We start from the raw sequence: 19,072 nt of genomic DNA, 5'->3' as shown, positions 1-19,072 counted from the left end.
ATCACACAGATAGTGCAAGCAGTGTAGGAGTTCCCATTCACTCCCACCCTAGCAGAAGAATAAAATGTAGTGGTTACTTAGCACAAACAGAAACATTACACATTTAAAGCTAAGAGGAATAAATAATAATTTCTGAAGCAATGCAACTGTCAGCTGGAACTTGGTGTAGTCAAGATGCATTTAAGCCCATGACTTGACCTGGTCTTTAAAATGCCTGATCAATTCCAGATACCTGAGTGCCACATCAAAGAGCTGAGCTGCACTGCTCCCCCTCTGCAGGAAAACCAGCACCAAAGTGTGCCCAAGTGCTCAGCACAGCTCTGTCACACACCACAATGATGGTAATTATCAATAATAACAACACTGTGGGTGTAAATCTGCTCTGGCAGCTGGGGCTGGTGAATTCTGACTCCAACAGCAGCCCCAGGAAGCTGCCTCAGCCCCTGGCACCACCAAGGGGAGGGAGAGCAGAGCCCACCCTGGCAGTGCAGAGGGATCTTGGCCACTCCTTGGCCACTTGTGGGCACTTGTGAACCCTCTGCAAGAAGCCAGAGAGCTCAATCTCCTCTGCAACCCAGATCAGCTGAGGGGATTCTCTTGCATTCCTCCACCAGCCCTCTCTTTCCTGCTCATAAACCCATGCCATGATGTAAACCCACTGCTGCTTGTCCCTAGGTGCTCAGGGGTGAGGAGAAAGCCTCCACCTGTCCCCTGAAACTCCATCATGTGTAAGACACCTGATGCCTATCAATATTTTAATAAAAATACCAGTATTTTTAATTAATCGGGCATTTCTTCACTGAGATACACTGAGAAACACTGTACATTTCTCATTTACTCTCCTCAATACATGCTTATTAATTAGCAGACTAATTTGCTTACTTCTTTAGGAACTGCATGCCAGGGAAAATGTTCTCAGTTGTCAAATGCAACTCATCGATTACTGTAAGACACTTAAGACTAATTGATAAATATATCCAAGCCCTGATTAATTGCTGAAAAATCCATCATGCTGCATCCTGCTGTCCTTTCCTTTATAATAAGACTCTTGAATTAATTTGAAACTTGATTTTGCCTTCTTTTAATTAAGAAAACCACCAAAAACCAGAAGTATTTGTGGAGGGTGTCTATTCAATTTTCTGGTTATGCTTGAAGTGAAATCTACTTCATTTACCTTATTAGCCAAAAGTAAGGAAATGAGCCTACTCTGAAATTAGTTACTCTGTCAACTAGAATTTATCTTTGGGGCTGAGAGAGCTGATGTGGAAACTTGAAAGTAATTTCTTCACTCTTCTATTTGTTATATGTATTTTTTAAGGTTCCTTTCTGATTACATAAATTAAAAGTGACTTCTACAAATCTGGAAGAGATGTGCTACGTACACTTGTCAGTACAGCACATGAAACAGCCCAGTGTACAATTATGTAGATTGTATGGAATGTAAAAGGTAAAATTTACAGAGTAAAAGTGACTGAACATTCCCAGTGATGTTTCCAAGCACTAACACTCTCCCTGCTCAGTCCATGGCCATGCACCCCTGTTATTCTCACAAGAATTCTGCTGGTGTAAGAACATTTTCCCCCTCCTTACTTCCACAATCTGCAGCTTAAATAGTATTTTAAAAATTATTTCACTGGGTTCCTACTGAGATCAATCCACAAGTTCCTCTGAGGCTCATTTTTCCCCAAATTGAACTTTTCTTCCTCCTCCCCTCACAAAGCCTGGAGGCAACAAGCTTTGGTCCAGCACCCAGCACTGCCCCAGCAGCCTCCTCATTCCTCAAAGCATTTCCACAAATCTTCCATGAAATTACGATTTTTGCCAAAAAAACTCTACATAGTACTGTTTGTCTGTGGAGAAATGTTTGGGCTATCAACAGCCAGTGCTGGCTCTCTGGCAAAAGAGGAGGATAATTACAATGCCTCTTGAAATCAGTGATATTTCCTTGCTGCTAAAAGGGTGGCATGCTTTACACCTTTAAACTACCTTAAGTAATCATTTTCTAGGCAGAACAGAAAATCCATTTCTATTAGTTTCCAAAGACCTTGAAAGTATGGATGTAGGAAGACCACTTCCATAAATTCACCTTTTTAGAGTCACTGGCTAACACAGAATTTATGCAAGTGCAGGTCTGTCACATAATTCAGTATTTATATTCTCCCTTTCAAGCTCCAGGGAGCTGGAGTAAAACGCTAAAAATAAAATACACATGTTATAATACACACAAGATTTAGAGGTGGAACTATTCTGACAGTTCAACATAAAAGATCTTTGTGCATAAGATCTCCATAGCTAGGCCTGTACCTAAATCACATATTGATTTAACTCACTGTAGACAAGTTATATAAGCGTTGGAATGATGTATGCTTGATCAATGTGTTTTAGAAATTAATCTCTGCCAGACTTACTCATTTAGGCAAGTGAAGAAGTCAGATAAATATCTCTACATTTTACTTTATAGGACAGTAAACCAATTTCTAATCAAATTTGTAAGTAAACAGCATTATTTGTTTCCAGGAAATACCAATATTAAAATACCTTTCTAAGAAAATCTGAAAACAAGACTTCAAAAATTTAAAGTTTTATCTACAAAATTCACAGATTATAAAATTGATACAAGAGTATACAAACATGATGATCAGACATACAGAGGAGAACAAAATGCTCCTTTGAAATACCCAGGGATGGAGACTCCTAGCACCACCCTGAACAAAGGGGTCTGGAGTCTCAGCCAGATGAAAGTCAGGTGTATTTGATATTTTACTTCTTTGAAGTGCTAACAGTGATTCCACACCTGAATGCAGGAGTGATGCCCCACTCCATTGCAAGCACTCTGACCCTGATATGGGGAGAAATAAATGTTTACACCTCTACAGGCAGGCCTGTGCTTCAGAACAGAGCATACTCTCAGGTTAGAGACAGGGAAACTGAGGCACGGAGAGGCACAGTGACCCCCTGAAAGGCACAAGGCAAGCTGAGGTACAAATGCCAGGAGTGAAGGCTTTTATCTGAATGCCAAATCCACTCATGCAAACCTCCTTTCTGACCCACATTTTTACTCAAATCCCGCTGATCCTAGCAGCGACAGCTCAAGGACAGATCCTGACCCGGCTTAGAGCTGGGTGGCTCATGAACAATGAACTCTCTCCTCACTTTTCTGTGAGCTTTTGTGTCCTAGCTCAGTTTGGGGACGACCCAGCCCAAGGTGAAAAGCTGGCTCTATGTCTCAGACTCCCCTGTGGTGGCCCCAGCATAAGAACCCCGCAGTGTGACATTATTCACAGGTCACTCCTGGCACTGTGAACACCAGCTCAGAGCCACGACCAAGGACACACTGACACTCCCCAGGCCACCAGCACAGGGACAATCAGGCTGCTGCAGCCTCGGGGGACTCCCTGCAATGGCAAAAATTCAAACGAGGAGGGAAGGCACTTACCGTACAGGACTGCAATGAGCGACACGGGCATGACCAGGATACCCACCAGCATGTCTGCTACTGCCAGAGACATCAGGAAGAAGTTTGTGGCATTCTGCAACTTCTTCTCCAAGGACACAGCCATAATTACCAATATGTTCCCCCCAATGGTCAGCAGGATGACAACCAAGATCAGGAGGGCCGGCCAATTCTTCTCCCTCACGGACATCCGAGAGACTTCCCCCTTCTCAGAGGTGTTGAGAGGATCAGATGTAGGCAAACTCTGGTTCAGAGTCAAATTGCTGCTCAAGGACCAAGCCATCAGACCACCATGCAAACTAAAATCCAGTGTAACAGACACTGTTGTTAAGCTGAGCAATATTCCAGTGCTACTTAAAGTGCTCATTGTCTGGGCTGGTTGCTCTGTCTCTTAACTGTGCCTCAGAGACGATCCCTTTTCCAAACTCCAGGTCCAAGGCAGATCACAAAACCTGAGCCAGAAAACCATTTGATCTTCCATAGTGAAGCAGGGCTTACAGAAGTTAGCGTGGAGCTCCTCTGCTTTCCTTGGGTGTGGTAGATGACGACCATTGACCACCAACCTCAAGGGAAAGGAGACTTTGCAATCTCCAGCTGGTTTCCAAGTTCACCATTCTGAAAAGTAAAGGAAAAGGATAGTCTTCACTGAAACCACAGTAAACACAACACCTTCTTTATTCCCCATGCAACTGACACCCTTATTCTTCCCCTTCCTGCTGGCTAGGACATTCTCCAGACTGCCAGCAATTTATCTGAAGGGTACAGACTATGCCTCCAATCATGGGGGAGAGAGGCAGGGAATCACATCAGTGTGCTCTGGCTGGTTAAAAGCTGATTATCACTAATTAAATGTTTTGTGAAACCTGCAAAAGCAAGTCTGAAGAGCAAAATATGTTTCAATTGATATCTACTTCACAGATACTCTGCTGCTGTGGAAAATAGTAATTGCACAAAATTCCAGCCAATCCAGATAGTGCAGCCAAGCACAGGGTAATCCATCACCTTAAATGGAAGAGTTTGGATAAATTTTACATATTCTGAGGTAAAATGAAGGTGCTGTAAAAACCCTCAGATCTTAATGATTAACTCTCCTGTAACAACAAATACTGCAGTTCAGTTTCTATTGGGAAATGAATGGTGGATAAGATGCAATATTATCAGACAACATTGTATGATCCTTCTGGAACAAACAGACAACAAAGAGTTAAGAGAAAAGAAAGGCCAAACTTTCATAAAAGCTGAGCACTTATTTCTGCTTTTCAGCTATTTTTGTGCCACTGTTTCCTGCTGATCATGAGCACACAGCCAGGCCAGCAAGACTAAACCCAGCATCCTGCTGCTCAGGACCACTGCCCCAGCAGCCCCATCCCACACCCAGTGGGGTCAGATTTCCTCACAGCATCTCACATGATTTGTGCTGCCTCAAAAAGGAGCTGACAGTGAGGGCAAGGCTGATTACTACCCATGTAACACAGGCCAGAGAACATCATGCTGCTGCTTCTGAGGTCCTTCAGCCTCATGCTTTGGGCTAATTGGGTAAATTGAATGTACTCCTGACTGCAGGCACGTGCTGCAGCCACTGAAGCTGAGGGCATGTATTCCCAGCCTGGTGAAATGAACTCAGTAATTCTGCCTGCCAGGCTTGTCCAGCTGATGAGAAACAGCAGCTTTGCTTTAGCACTTCCACTGCACTGGGGGAAGCTCCTGACAGCCACAAGCAGCACAGGAGGAAAACACCTGGTCAAGCAGGAGGATGGAAGTGGACCAGGAAGAGAATAAAATCAATAGCAGGCAGCTTCATTTGAGTACATCCTCAGCTTTTGTGCAGCTCACAGGAAAAGACTGTTCTATCACTGTTAAATAAATAACAAAATAAAAGCCAGATTTTTTTAGTTGAATGCACTGTGGCACACATCTGACACAGCAATCCAGGTATCAAAAGCTAGATGTAGTTCATGAGATTACATTAGATTTCATCTAAATAGGAAGTGCTCAGAATCCTAGAATAAAATATTTAACATTCATGAAGGTTTTGGAACCTTGTTAATGGGCTTTGTGCACAAAAATATTTCTTAAATGAGCAGTTCATACAATGAACCCAGATTTGCTTCTGCATTGTAGTTAATTACTCCCACAGGGTCTCTAAACCTCATATTTAGGAAGGAGTTTTGCACAGCACAGAAAATAATTTTGCAGCTGCACATGCAGATGAATGAACAAGTGGTCACTGGACCATTTATTTTTTCCAACTTAGCTGGTCTCAAAAACAACAAAAAAAGGTCTCTAGAAAGTTTCTAAATAACTTCCAATTTTTTTTTTCCAAAACACAGCTTTTAATTCAAAGCTGTGATGACAATTTTTCCAAATCACCTTTCCACATTGAAGGAGACACTGGGCAGCCAAAGGATCACAGACAGGACATAACTCTAGATCATGAAAACAAACCAACAACCCCCAAACAAAACCACAGCACCAAAACCAACTCCAAGATAAAGCTTCTGAATTAAAAGTGTCTATTTTTATCACTGCTCGGGTCTGTATACTGAAATGGTGAGTAGAGTCATTCTCTCTTGCATTTTACATATTCAGATTGAAAAATCATGTGGGAATTTGATTACAGGAGTGCTCAAGCCTGGGCTCCACCTTCAGAATTAACTGTTCTACTGCTTTGCTAATACTCTTGTTATTATTTTACACAGATCCTGGCTTGAAGTCATCAGTTTTCCTTTTCCCTGCATCCTTCAGTCTCCTCAAGGTAAAACTTTGTGACTAATTCCTTCAGCTACAGTCTTCTAAGCACACCACTGTACCAGAAAAATAATTCACAATTTATTCATGGATTCTGCATTTATTTAAGAACCATCTCCATAATTTTAAATTGAAACAGGGGCCCATCACAGATTTTTTTTCCAATAGCTAACATCAAAGTACACATACTGAATTTTGTGGTCAATCATCAATTCCAGTTCAATCTACTACTGACAGTCCTGAGAATTATAATTTAAACATTCAGCAAAGCCAAATTCTTTTCTATGCCACTCTTTTTGATAAAGTAAAATAATGATTTCTTTTGGCACATTCTTTCCTTTCACTCTTTAAGTCCAGTTTAAAATAAACTGAAGGTAGAAAAACACTTTTGTCTATCAAGAAACACATGAATTATTTAAAGCAGAGGTTGATATGCTGGAGTTTTTGGATATTCCAGAAGGTTAAGTTGGAGTGAAGCAGAAGCTACAATGGTTAGTAAGCTTGTACTGGTGGGGCTCACATGCCTTTGGGGGTATTTACCACCATTACACTCACTAAAAGGAAAAAGAACCAAACCTTTCTTGGAATAAACACAATTCTCTTTTCCTTTGAATTAAATGCATACATCTTTAGTTGTTTTACCCCTCAAAGCTCAGAGCCCTTTTTCCTGGAGAGAGGCAGCTGCCTGCTGAGACTGGAGATGTTCCCCAGCCCAGGCAGGATCCTGCTCCCCTGGACCCTCTGAGCCCTCCTGAGTCACTGAGGGAACCTCTGGATGTTACCAACATGCATCTAAAACTGGGGGAGAAATCAAGGATTGTCAGCTTGGCCCAAAAAAACAACCTGAGTTTCAGGCAGACTGAGGTAATACATTAATTCATGATGAGTCTTGCTGTAAAAAAAAAACCCCAGAAGTACTTAATGATCAAAAGTGATGGCTTTCAGCAATTCCCACCCCACCAAGAACCCAAAAACATCCAATGGCATCACGGGTACAAAGGCCATATGCAAGAAAGATTTTCTCCTCCCAAAATATTGGCAGTCTCCAGTTCTCCAAGTCACATTCACATCTCCCCAATTACCTGACGAAAGCCAACAAGCTGATAAAAAACAAACATTTTTAAATAAAAAGTTTTGCCTTCAGCCTTGACTTTGATGGCAGACCTACATCAGGGAAAAAAATAAATCTGAAGTCAACTAAACTGAACTGTAAGTACTGCAATTTTTGACAGGAAAACAGTTGCAGATAGTTCACAACTATCTGAGCCAGATAGTCAGATGACATAAATTTTTATAGCTCCATGAAGCCCTTTTCAAAATGGCAAATAATTTAAAATTATATAATAGAATACACAATTTATGTTCAAGGAAGGCAGATTTAAGGCTTCATTCTTCACTCTAAACCCTGCATTTCTTGCTATTTGCATCTTTATTATTTTTTTTAATCCATTGCCAATTTAATTTTCTCTTTTTTTGGAACAGAAGGTTGCTTTAAAATACAGATTTTCATAGCAAACTTGCAAAGGGCCGCTTTCCTTTTAGTGATTCAATAAAGTCATGTTTTCATATGAAGAGAATTCTATATTTTGGGCAGTTGGAACTCATCTTTCTCCCTTTTGTAGCAGCACTAGGAAACATCCCTATTTCTGTGCAGTTCTATTTTTAAATAGTGTGTGAGAATGCTGCAAGTCCAATGGAGATGACCAGGGTGATGTGGGAGGAAGCACAATAAATACTGGGTTTGGTTCAGCCCAGAGGAAAAGCTCTGAACAGGGATGTCTTTGCTGCCTACATCTACCTGCTGGTACTTCCAGAGGAAACAGGAGAATTCCAAAAGCTGGGCAGCAAAACAGGAAGCAATTGTGACAGTGACAGATGTAAGGAAATCGTGTATGAAGCAGGAAAAAAAGAGAAGAATCTCAGTGCAGGTGGTCGGACAGAGGCTGTGGGATCTCCATCCTTGCAGAAGCTCAGAAGACAGCTGGGATCTACCCCCAAACACCCATCTAACCTGGGAGTCAGCTCTTCCTTGAGCACCTGGAGGACTAGAGCCCTTCAAAAAGTCCCTTTCAGGTTAAATTATCCTATAATTGGATCAGAATTGTGCTTCTGAGCAAAGCTGTCCAGCATGGGGATGTTTTGAACTCCTACCCTTGCTGCAACTCCTGCGCTTGTCCCTGCTCACATCCTCTCCCCTTCAGCTTCCCCAGGGCCAGAAATAAAAGTGTGTGGCCAAGTGGGCAAACAGAGCTGTGAAACAAAGGGAAAACAAACCCAGTGTGCCTGGGGTGGGATCCAGGGCCCCAGAGCTGCCCCAGCTCACACCAGAGCCAGCTCCTCACCTTCCCCACCTGCTGAGGCCATGTCTGTCTGAGGATCCCACAGCTCAACATCCTCTGGAAGTGGCAGTTTTGGAAAGCCCCAGCTCATTCTAGTCACTTGGCAGCATCAGGAAATCTCCTTTCTGTTGGAAGCAATGCCCCCAGTGCCATCACAGAGGCAGCATTTCCACAGGCACTGCAGCAGGGAAGGAAAAGTCAAACGCCAATGATTATTCTGTAGATACCCACTGCAAATTAACTGAAGTTGCAATCCAGAGAAGTGGTTATGCCTAATTTGACTATTTTCCTGAGCTACTCCTGAACTTGGGAATATATTAGCACTTTGTTTAGAGATTTTCTTTCCAAGGAAGAATTTGATACGTCCTCTTCTGTTTTGCAAGAAATTCTGGAATTTTTCCCAATAGGAATTGGAGGTAAATCAGCGTAAAAACCACTTAATAAAACCTTAGGGAAACCTCCCCAAATACAGCTTTCTACCAGTCTTTTTTAATTCTGACACAGAAAATAACTATTTAATTACTTTTAATTACTTGTAAATTAAAAAAAGAGCATTTGATTTTTTCAGAGCAAGGGGAAAATGGATTTTCTCAGATATGAGTTCAAGTAGTGATATTTTGTAGGGTCATAATAATGAATCACTACCATTCTGTCCAAAAGCAAATAGCATCAATTTCCTTCTCTGTATCTTCCCTCATACTGAGTCAGAAAGGCATTAATTTCTTTTCCAGACATTTCAAGGCGATACAAACACACAGAGAGATCTTAATCCACCTTCTGGCTGTAAGACCAGCATCCTTTTTTATTTTCCCTTTGTGGAAGAGCACCTGGGAACCTCACAAGAAGATGTAGATACTCTGCCACTCCCTGCAATGATGAACTTTCTCTCTTGGCTCAGACACGCAGAAACACCACAACAGAATAAATCTGAATCTCATCACACACTGTTCCAACTTCTTGGAATGATTATACCCTAGTTGTTCATATTTTCTAAGGGTAGATATAATTCCAACCTGCCTCTCTGGTTTTTTGTTTCTTTTTTTTTTTTTTAATACACATGTCCCCAGTGGCTGAAATTCGAAGCACATATTAACTCTCTGCAGTTAGTGCATTTATCATGGCAGTCCTGACCCTGCCTTCCTGTTGCTTCAATAAATCACATTATTCATGAACCTGGATCATGCAAAGTCCTATTGAATGCAATCAAACCCACATTCCTGCACTATTTGTACAGCTGTGCTCCTGAAAGTTCTTACTGAGCTTGACCAGCCCCACAGTCTGAATTGGCCATAACCTGAATTTGAGCCCTGCCTCGAATTTCTGAGAACCACCTGGAACACAAGGGACATTTATCTCCTGCCAAACTTTTATACCCTTAATGCAACAGTATTGTGGGTATTTGCTCCCTGGCACATGGAGCTTTGAGAGTCCCCAGCATTCCCAAGGCAGCTCCTGTGGTTATAAGGACCTGGTTTCTGCCTCCACTGCAGTGACTTTCCCTCTGTCCCTTTTAATTCAGCTGCACAATGTGGCAAACATCAAGTGTGACATTGGTGGGAAAATCCTGTGTGACAGCTTTTTTACACTCAGCTTTTCAGGGTTCTTGCAGTAAACCTCTGTTAAACGTTTTCTTACTCTTTCTAAACTTTCTTTAAGTTTAGAATTTTTAAACCAATTTTTCTTCTTCTCTCAAATGTTTTGCATGGCAGCTCTTTGTTTACATCATTAAAGTCTGGAAGTGAGCACTTATCCAAAATGAAACATAATAGACCAAAGCAACAAAAACACTTGCTTAGCTTTCTTTAGCTAACTTTTTTTTGCAAGTTTTAAAACCAGGCTTATTTAGAAGCCAGAAGACTCCACAGTTTTCAGCAGTTTCTGATGTACAGCGCTCTATCCCACGTGGGGTTGAGTAACTTCACAGCTCTAAGTGCAACCACAGCAAGACACACCTAAATACGTACATGCCTCTAAATAAAAAACACTCATCAAGTGATTTACATTCAATTCATGTTTTAGGGGAAATATCCCACCCAGTATCACTGGGATTCTTTGATGACTGTGCACGGTTTGCAGCAGTGACAGAGAGCAGCAGCAGCAGCGTGGCCAGGAGCAGGTGAGCATGGAGCAGCTCTGAGTCACAGCCTGGCACACTCTGAGCACGCCCACCCTGCTTGGGGACTGCTGCTGACTCACTCTTTACTTACTAAGTCACATTTCTTAATCAAGCAAGAAATCCCTTGATGTTTCCCTCCCTTGAGCTTTCTCTTCATTCCAGCTCTCTGCGCCCTCTGAAATCACACCTCAGGACCTCTCATTTTCCAGTGAACACAAATTTCTGATGCTGTGACATGGTGCTCACCCTGCACCTCATCCCACAGGAGATCCAGGGGAAAATCTCCCCTCTTCCTTTGCATGGCCCTGAGCTGGGGCACTCTGAGCCCTGGTACATCACCAGCACAGGGCTGCTCACGTGGGGGTCCCACAGCCAAAACAGCTTCTCCCCCAAATCTGTTTTCCCAGTGTGTAGCCATGATATTTTATGAAAAATCCTTTCTTTAGGAATTTTTTTCTCTTGAGAAGCTGAGAGGCCTCAGGAACAAAATGTAACCAATGGTTATCTACTGCTGTGGAATGCAACAGGTGCATCTGGGATTGGGCTCATGTGGCTGTTTCTAATTAATGGCCAATCACAGCCAGCTGGCTCAGACTCTCTGTCTGAGACAGAAGCCTTTGTTATTCATTCTTTCTTTTTCTATTCTTAGCCAGCCTTCTGATGAAATCCTTTCTTCTATTCTTTTAGTATAGTTTTAATAGAATATATATCATAAAATAATAAATCAGCCTTCTGAACCTTGGAGTCAGATCCTCATCTCTTCCCTCATCCTGGGACCCCTGTGAACACTGTCACACCAGTGAGCACCTCAGCCTGCAGAACTCTCCAATTCAAGGCTCAGGCACTGATTTTTTAATAGAGGTCTCTTCCCTGCTGTGGTGGTGCACTCTTAATATAGGTTACAGAGTGCCTCTCCTGTTGTCATTGCTGTCCAAATGTCTTTATAAAGAATAAATTACAGCATCTAATAAGCCAAGGAAGAGGAAAACAAAGCTCAAAGCGTAATAAAAAGTGTGCCTAATGAACTGACAAATGGCTCAGGGCTTTTACTGTAATAGCTTAATTAAATATGTGTTTTCACATACCTGTGCAGTGTCAGAGAAAGGATTATTGAAACATTCATAAGTTAATTGACTTATCTTTATCTCATGCATAGCAACAGTTGATACAATAATTACATAGAAAATGTAGCTACTCATAGGGGGTTTTCCCTTTTAATTTCCTTTTCTCTTGGGAAACTGACCCATAAAAACCCAAAATGGAGTGGCTGACAGAATAAATTCAAAAAGCCAACACTTTTCTGCTCTAAGTATATTATATATATAACTGAATATCCCGATAAATCTGTAGAAAGGGAAACTAATAAAATAGATAGAATATAAAACTCTTAAAAACTCGTCTTAAAAAAACAGGAAAAGGACAAAGACAATAAGATGGAACAGTTACAGCAACTGGTCTTCATTTCAAGATAGAAAATTATCCACACAATTATAGAATTCTTAGTTTGACCTTAACCAGGCAAAAATTCAGAACAGATTTAAAAGGAAAATTTGAGACACAAAAATGTGTGGAAAGTGCTGTGAAAGGCAACATGAGTTTCCCAGATGTGCATTGTAAGTCTTGGCTTGGTGTCTTGGGATTTTGTTCATCTGTTCTGTAACACTCCATTCTTTAGGAAAATAAAATAAAAAAATAATAATAATAAAAAAGGCAGTGTCTCTAACTCACACTTCATTAAACCATTTGATATGGCATCACCAGGGAAGTTGTTATGAAAACTCCAGAGAACAAGATGAACTGAGCAATTGTGAAGCTGCCACGGTATTGGCTGCAAAGCAGATGAAAATGGATTAGACTGGAAACACAAACCCTGGTCTGGAAGGAAGGTGTCTGTTGAGGTTGGTAAGGTTTGACCTTGATAGTAAATTGGGGTTGCTTTTTTTGTTTGTTTGTTTTTAATGTTGCCTAACCAAAACATTTACTTTGAGAACCAAATACATTGATAATTCAAAACCAAGATTCAGCACCCACATCAGTAAAGGTTGGAATGTAACAGGAAAATCAGAATGACTGAGGGCTGAACAAATCAAATAAGAATGAAATATGATAACACAATGAATAACTAAAAGAATTTGGCTGTAAACTATGAGTTTATCAGTCAGAAACAAAGATAATTACTTCAGCATCTGAGCCATATGCAGGCACAAGTGGGACATGAAAGAGACAAATATAATCCAAGCTATAGATATAGCAAGCAAGGGATTTCTGTATGCTCCATCACTCCAAAAGCAAACAAATACCTGCCTCCACCCCCATCACACATTGACTGTTTGATGCCATAAGAGGCCACTTTATTCTGGATGCCTATTCCAGATAAATTCTGCATTGTGATGCTGCTCACAGACCAAGCTAGGGGACACCTCTGAGCTCTTACACTATAGTAAATCACAAGTATTTTCAATTAAATGACAATGCCCAGGGGGCCAGACAGAGCTCAGCATAGTCACTCTTGATTTGCACTAGAAAACAGGCCAATTGTGTTGAAACATCCTCAATGTGATTAGAAGCAGACTCTTTATTTAGGGAAATAATTAAATTTTCAAAGCATTTGACAATTTTAATAGACATCATCTATGAATAAGTCAGGGTGTGTAATATGCCTGGAGCAGGAAGGAAAAGGCTCATTAGCTCTGAGAGAATAGACAGATGGGCAGTGCTGGGGCAGGGCTCTGACAGCTCCCACGTTATGTAAGCACAGGAGCCAGGAGCCGGGCGCGCGCGTGTGCAGGAGGCATTTCCATGGGAGCAAATTGCACTGACACAAACTGGCATCTCTGACATCAACACATGAGTCAGGGAAAATGAAGTGAAGGAGACAAAACATAATTGAAAATACTTCATTTTCCAGCACGACATGAAAGGCAAAGGAGGGCTGTAAAAGCCAGTGTAATTTGGATTAACCTGCTTCTCCGTGTGAGCTAACACGTGGAAGAAGGATTTAGTACATTTCAGATTCTGTCCCAGCTGAGGTGTGCTGAAGCTGCAGCAGAGGCAGCAGTCCTGAGTGCTGGAAAGAGCAGGCTGGTGCTTGGCTGCATTTAACAAGATGGTTAAGATCAGTGAGAAGAACATGGAAATAGGAGAGAAGCTGCAGACAAACTCAGTGTTGCCATGATATTTTCTGAAAAGTCCCTGTGCCAGGACTTTTCTCCTGAGAAGCCAAGAAACCTCAGAGGAAAAGAAAAACAATGGTTATCTGCTGCTGTGGAATGCAACAGGTGCATCTTTGATTGGTCCATGTTGGTTGTTTCTAATTAATGGCCAATCACAGTCAGCTGGCCTGGACACTCTGAGAGTCATGAGCTTTTGTTATCATTCCATTCTATTCCTTTCAAGCCTTCTGATTAAATCCTTTCTTCTATTCTTTAGTGTAGTTTTAATATATAATTTTCTTTTAATATCATATATATCATAAAATAATAAATCAGCCTTCTGAAACATGGAGTCAAGATTCTCATCTCTTCCCTTGTCCTGGGACCCCTGTGAACAGCACCACAATTCAGCAACAGAGCAACAGGGAAAATATGAAGGTTAAAGGCTAACAAAGAAATGTAAAAGACAACCTCTAGTCTCAGTGGCAGTCTAAGAAGGAAAACTTGCATTTAGAAATTCAAACAGGATCCAAAGCAGCCACTTCCTTTTTAAAAGGAGTATTCTTCCTACATTTACCTAAAATGTGGGGGGTATCTCTGAGGTGCATCAGCAGTGCTTCCCAGACGGGCTGTGGGTGCTGCTGTGTGGGGTCAGAGACCAAGGGGAGCTGTCCCCATGTGAGCAATGGTGCCAGGGGACCAGGCTCTCCTTCAAAGGGAGGGCACCAAGTACACTTTTATTCAACCCCACAGAGGAAAGACAATGAAACTATCACAGCAATTTATAGATGAATCAGGTAGTGTCTGTGTTTTAATGGCTGAAACAAAGACAGCTGAACTCTAATGGTGTCGATTTTCTCTTGTAAGTGATTACTAAATTGCTTCCACTTTGTCAGCAACGTAATATCTCTGTGAACAGCTCAGAGTTAAGGAAGTGACAAACCACCAGTTGTCAAGTGGAGAAAAACACACATCCACATACACTGAAAGTAGGTTTGAAACAGAAACACTTCTGTTCCTCTGGAAACAGCAAGGCTTTCAAACAAGGGAAATACTCCATCAGAAACAACAGGGCAGGTCCATCATTCCTGGCTTCTGACCTCCCACAAATTCAGTATCACCGCAAACCAAAATAATTTGGGTGCTGGCACTATTGATTATAGGTGAATGAGAGTTTTGCTGTGCCCAGTGAGTGCAGCAAAAGCGTGTTTGGAGGCAACATCTGAAGTCTCTGAGCAAGGAGTGTGTCCCTTTCTTGCCAAAGTTCAAATGCTGGAACAGTTTGAGACAGAAATTGCTTTAGTTCAGCAGTACAACTACAGCACACAGCAAGCACTGCACAGAGAGACATTAAATGAGGTTGGGGAGCCAGGGAATCAGCAGCAGAGAAATCTCTCTGGGCACTGAGACCTTTAGTTCCCTGTCTGGTCAGTGTGGGGGTGAGGATCCCACCATGCCAGCCAGGCTGTGCCTGGGACTCAGCTCTGCCAGGGCTGAGCTGCAGCCAGGGGAGTTTGGGATTCCCCTGCACACAGGGGATGATGAACAGATACAACTGCTCTGCAGGCTGGGTTAATTAATCACACTGACCTGCTGATCTAAAAAAGCCAAGAAGCAGAAGCCCAAAGCCCTGATTCCTGTATTGCTACTATTTTTTTGCCCATTTCCTGCATATTACAGAGGAAGGAAGGTCTTGACCCCTGTGTCAGCCAGCTTGGAACAGTTGCAGAAATAGGGCCTGGGTATATTTGTGCAACAACACAAACACCTCTTGAGTTCTGTGTCAGTAAATTGTATCCTACATTTTCATTTTCCAAAACCACTAAAGAAAATGGTCATTGAAATATCTAAAGTAACAATATTCTAAGCAGCTTTACACCAGGCAGTGTAACCTTTACAAACACACTTTGATAAATAGTAGTAGTCTAAAATGGAAACAATTATGTTACTTCCATTAATTAACAGGCAATAAAGTACTTCCCTGTGCAGGTGACCTAACAAATTACACTGGCAATGTTTTTATCCCACACACATCTGATCCTCAAAGAAGATTTGGGTATAAAGGACAAAAAAACAGCCAACACTTTTTTCAGATCCCAGTTTTATCAACCTAAAGCAGCCCAAATAGAAATTAGAAATAGTAACTCAGTGAGGCTGAAATCAGCTTCACCCACATGGGTCAACAGGAGCATGTCCCAGCATGTTGGTGCTGGAAATCAGTTTGTGGGGCTGAAATTGTGCCCTTCAGTCCAGGGGACATGGCACAACACCCTGCTGCCACCACTCCTTGCTGTCTCCTTAACAACTGAGAGGAAGAATCTCTGGACCATCCCGTGGCTAATGCATGGTTTGAACTCGTAGCTTGCAGAGCCTTTAGTGAACTGTCTCAGGAAATCCCAGAAGTAAAAACAGATTCCCTCCTTTGATATGTGCCCCTTCCTCAAGGCTGGAGAAAGTGGGATGCAGAAGCCCACACAGGGCTACAGGAACATGTGAACTTCATTGCAGGAAAATTGTGTGCCACAAACCAGGATTCCAGTTACAGAGTTAAAGCTTCCATGAGACTGCCCCAGGCAGAATTCTCTGCTCCAAATTATAACAGACCTCTCAATGTCCTTAAAAATAGTATCTTACTCAAGCACTTTGTTCTGCAAGCCTGAGCTGTTAGAAAGCCAAGGAGCTCAGTACAGACACTGACACAGAACAGGAGGATGTTCTGTGATGGAAAACCCCTCTGGGCAGGAACATCATCCATGGTGGATAGCAAAAACTGCTGGTGGTGATGTGCTACTGCACAACACTTCACAAGAGCTTCAAAGAAAGCATGATCTGGCAAAACAGACACGGGAACATTATTCCAGAGCACTACCAAAACCTGGGAACACCCATCATTGCACCAGAATGGAGGACTGGGTGAAGGCACACGTTCACCAAAGTGGGGAGCACCATATAAGCTGTTAAAAACCTCAGGGATCGATCAGGCAAGTAGTTGATGCCTCAGGCTTTAGCTTTTCTATTTTTCAGATTCTGTACTGCTTTAGTGTGTACTTCATAATGAGGGGATGGTGAGCTCTCTCACAGCGCTGGGAGACAAAACAACTCCTGCTCCAGCTGGGGACCAAGGAAAAATGATCCAAATCTCAGGCCCAAGAGTACAAACAACATGGACTGAAGAGAGAAAAACAAGAAGGATGGGACTTCATAAGCTAAGGCTCCAATTGGACAATTAGTTCCAATATGCACATGGAGCAGAACTGATAAAAGTGAGAGACCCCGTGCCCGGCCGTGCATTTTGGGACCATTTTGGTTCATCTTGGGTGCAGCCCTGGCTGGGCTCTTGTGCTGCCCAAGGTGGATCCATTGAGGCCTTTTAATAAATCCCTACTTTATTCTTTAACTCTGTCCAGCCTCTGTTCTAGGCCAGCCTTCACAAGGCATCACAGTCATTGAACACAGTGGGGAGCAATATCAGTTACAGCTTGTGAGCAAAACTGAGCATTTCAAACCTAGCTGCAGTCTCAGTGTTTATCTGTGGCTGTGAGAGCTGTTGAGATGGAAGATGTTAGAAACCAAACATCTCTGAAACACTGGAGAAAGTCACCTATACACAGCTGAAGCAAACCAAGAAATCTTCTTGCAGCAGTTTGTATCAACCAAAAATAAGCATGGGACATTAGAGGATCCTGTTGGAGCTGATGGTAAGCACAAATTAAGACATGTTACCTTAAATCTCTTTCATTCTTGCCAAATTGTGAGACTTTACATTGGCTGAAGACCAAGGGATGATGCAGGTATTATTACCAGTGTATACACTGACCCAAGGCACAGAAACTTCACCAAATGCAGGGACCTGAGCCCCACAAAACCCACAGACAACTCTGGCCTGGGCAGAGAAGAGCTCTGAAAGTAAAGAGACATTAACTTAATCCTGCCTTCCCTTCCCAGCAAAGCTGTGTGGGAGGACATTGTTCAAGCACAGAACCAAGGATGAAAGCCAAAAAAACCCACTACCAAAACCTAGAGCTTGTAACTTCATTGAGGATTCATAAGGCATAACAATAGCAAACAAAAGTTTTTCCTCTTTGATGCTTCTCTAGCATTAAACTCATTTAGAAAACTGAAGTAGATTATACTTTGTGCTTTGCAGATAAAAGCACTATTGTAGTCATTTGGATGCAGAAGGGCTTTGCTCTGCCAACAACACCATCCTCGTGGTGCAGAGCAGAGCCCTGAAACACCAGCCCCAGCTCTGAATGGGAGCCCAGAGCTCATTCAGGACCCAGGGGCTGCACTCCCCACCCCGAGCCAGCAGAAATCTGCTGCTGAGCAGGGTGAGACCAAAGCACCTCCCTGAGAGCTCAGGGACACGGTCCATCCTCACCCTGCTCCACGAGGGCTGGAGGCTGCACAGCAGCAGCCACGAGCGCAGCAGGGAGGGCAGGCTGGGAAAAGCTGGGAAAGCAAGGTTATTGCTTGAGCAGTAGAGCTATTTTGGCGGCCTGCTTGTTAAAATAATACACTTTAAAAACATAAGAATAAAGACCAAGGAAAAGCAAGAGCTTACATCAATGCCAAACGCTCCATTCTGCCTTTCCCCAGGAGGGAAACAGAGACAGCCCCTCACACATCTGCCTTAAGACATTAGAGGAAAAACACAGAATAAGCTGTTTTTACTGAAATGATTGAAATACAGGACAAGGCTGAACTTCAATCATAAAATTTATTTTTAAAAGATTATAAGGAATTCTTGTAAACAAAATACTTCTTGCTCCTACTTGCTACTATTTAATACCAAATGAATTTTTTTTACTTCCTTTCTTTTAAGCTGCAAAAGCTCAGACCAGCTATGAGAAGTAATGGCAGTGTGAGTTATTCCATCCCTGCTTTCATGTTACTTTGGGATGTAAAAATGAAACTGGTCCAGTACTGCAAACTGCCATAGGTTTTTCTTGCAAGTCTTTTAGTGTCTTGTGTCTTGGGTTTTTAAATTTCAGTCCTTTGAGACAGAAGGTCTCAGGGCTGCAGACAAAACAAGAAAAATACACCTCCTAAAGGCTTCAGAAACAGAAAGCAAAAATATATATAAAAGCAGGGTGTGTTTTTTTCTGGATTTTCTGATCTTGGGCACTTGACCTGTTTCTTAAAGTTATCTTAAGGCCAGTGACTTTGCACTCAACAACTTCAATGAGAGATAGTTTTAAAGCTCTACATCCAGAACACTTTTTTTTCTTTTTTTTTTAATATTTGAAAAGCATAACAGAAA

At 42.1% G+C, this 19,072-nt stretch overlaps 1 protein-coding gene across 3 annotated transcripts in view; it reads right to left on the bottom strand.

Moving 5' to 3' along the window:
- HTR2C (5-hydroxytryptamine receptor 2C) overlaps positions 1 to 19,072 on the bottom strand; it is a 218,492-nt gene that overhangs the window by 38,937 nt on the left and 160,483 nt on the right. For all 3 annotated transcript variants that reach the window (XM_036401896.2, XM_036401894.1, XM_054516298.1), the window contains one exon: positions 3,437 to 4,069. In XM_036401896.2, the coding sequence (XP_036257789.1) occupies positions 3,437 to 3,821 (385 nt within the window). In that variant the 5' untranslated portion in view covers positions 3,822 to 4,069. The remainder of the gene's footprint in view (positions 1 to 3,436; positions 4,070 to 19,072) is intronic.

The sequence above is a fragment of the Molothrus ater genome, chromosome 14, assembly GCF_012460135.2.
Source record: "Molothrus ater isolate BHLD 08-10-18 breed brown headed cowbird chromosome 14, BPBGC_Mater_1.1, whole genome shotgun sequence".
In the NCBI taxonomy this organism is placed as follows: domain Eukaryota; kingdom Metazoa; phylum Chordata; class Aves; order Passeriformes; family Icteridae; genus Molothrus; species Molothrus ater.
The sequence above is the reverse complement of the archived record's forward strand: the minus strand, read 5'-3'. Positions and strand labels throughout refer to the sequence as shown.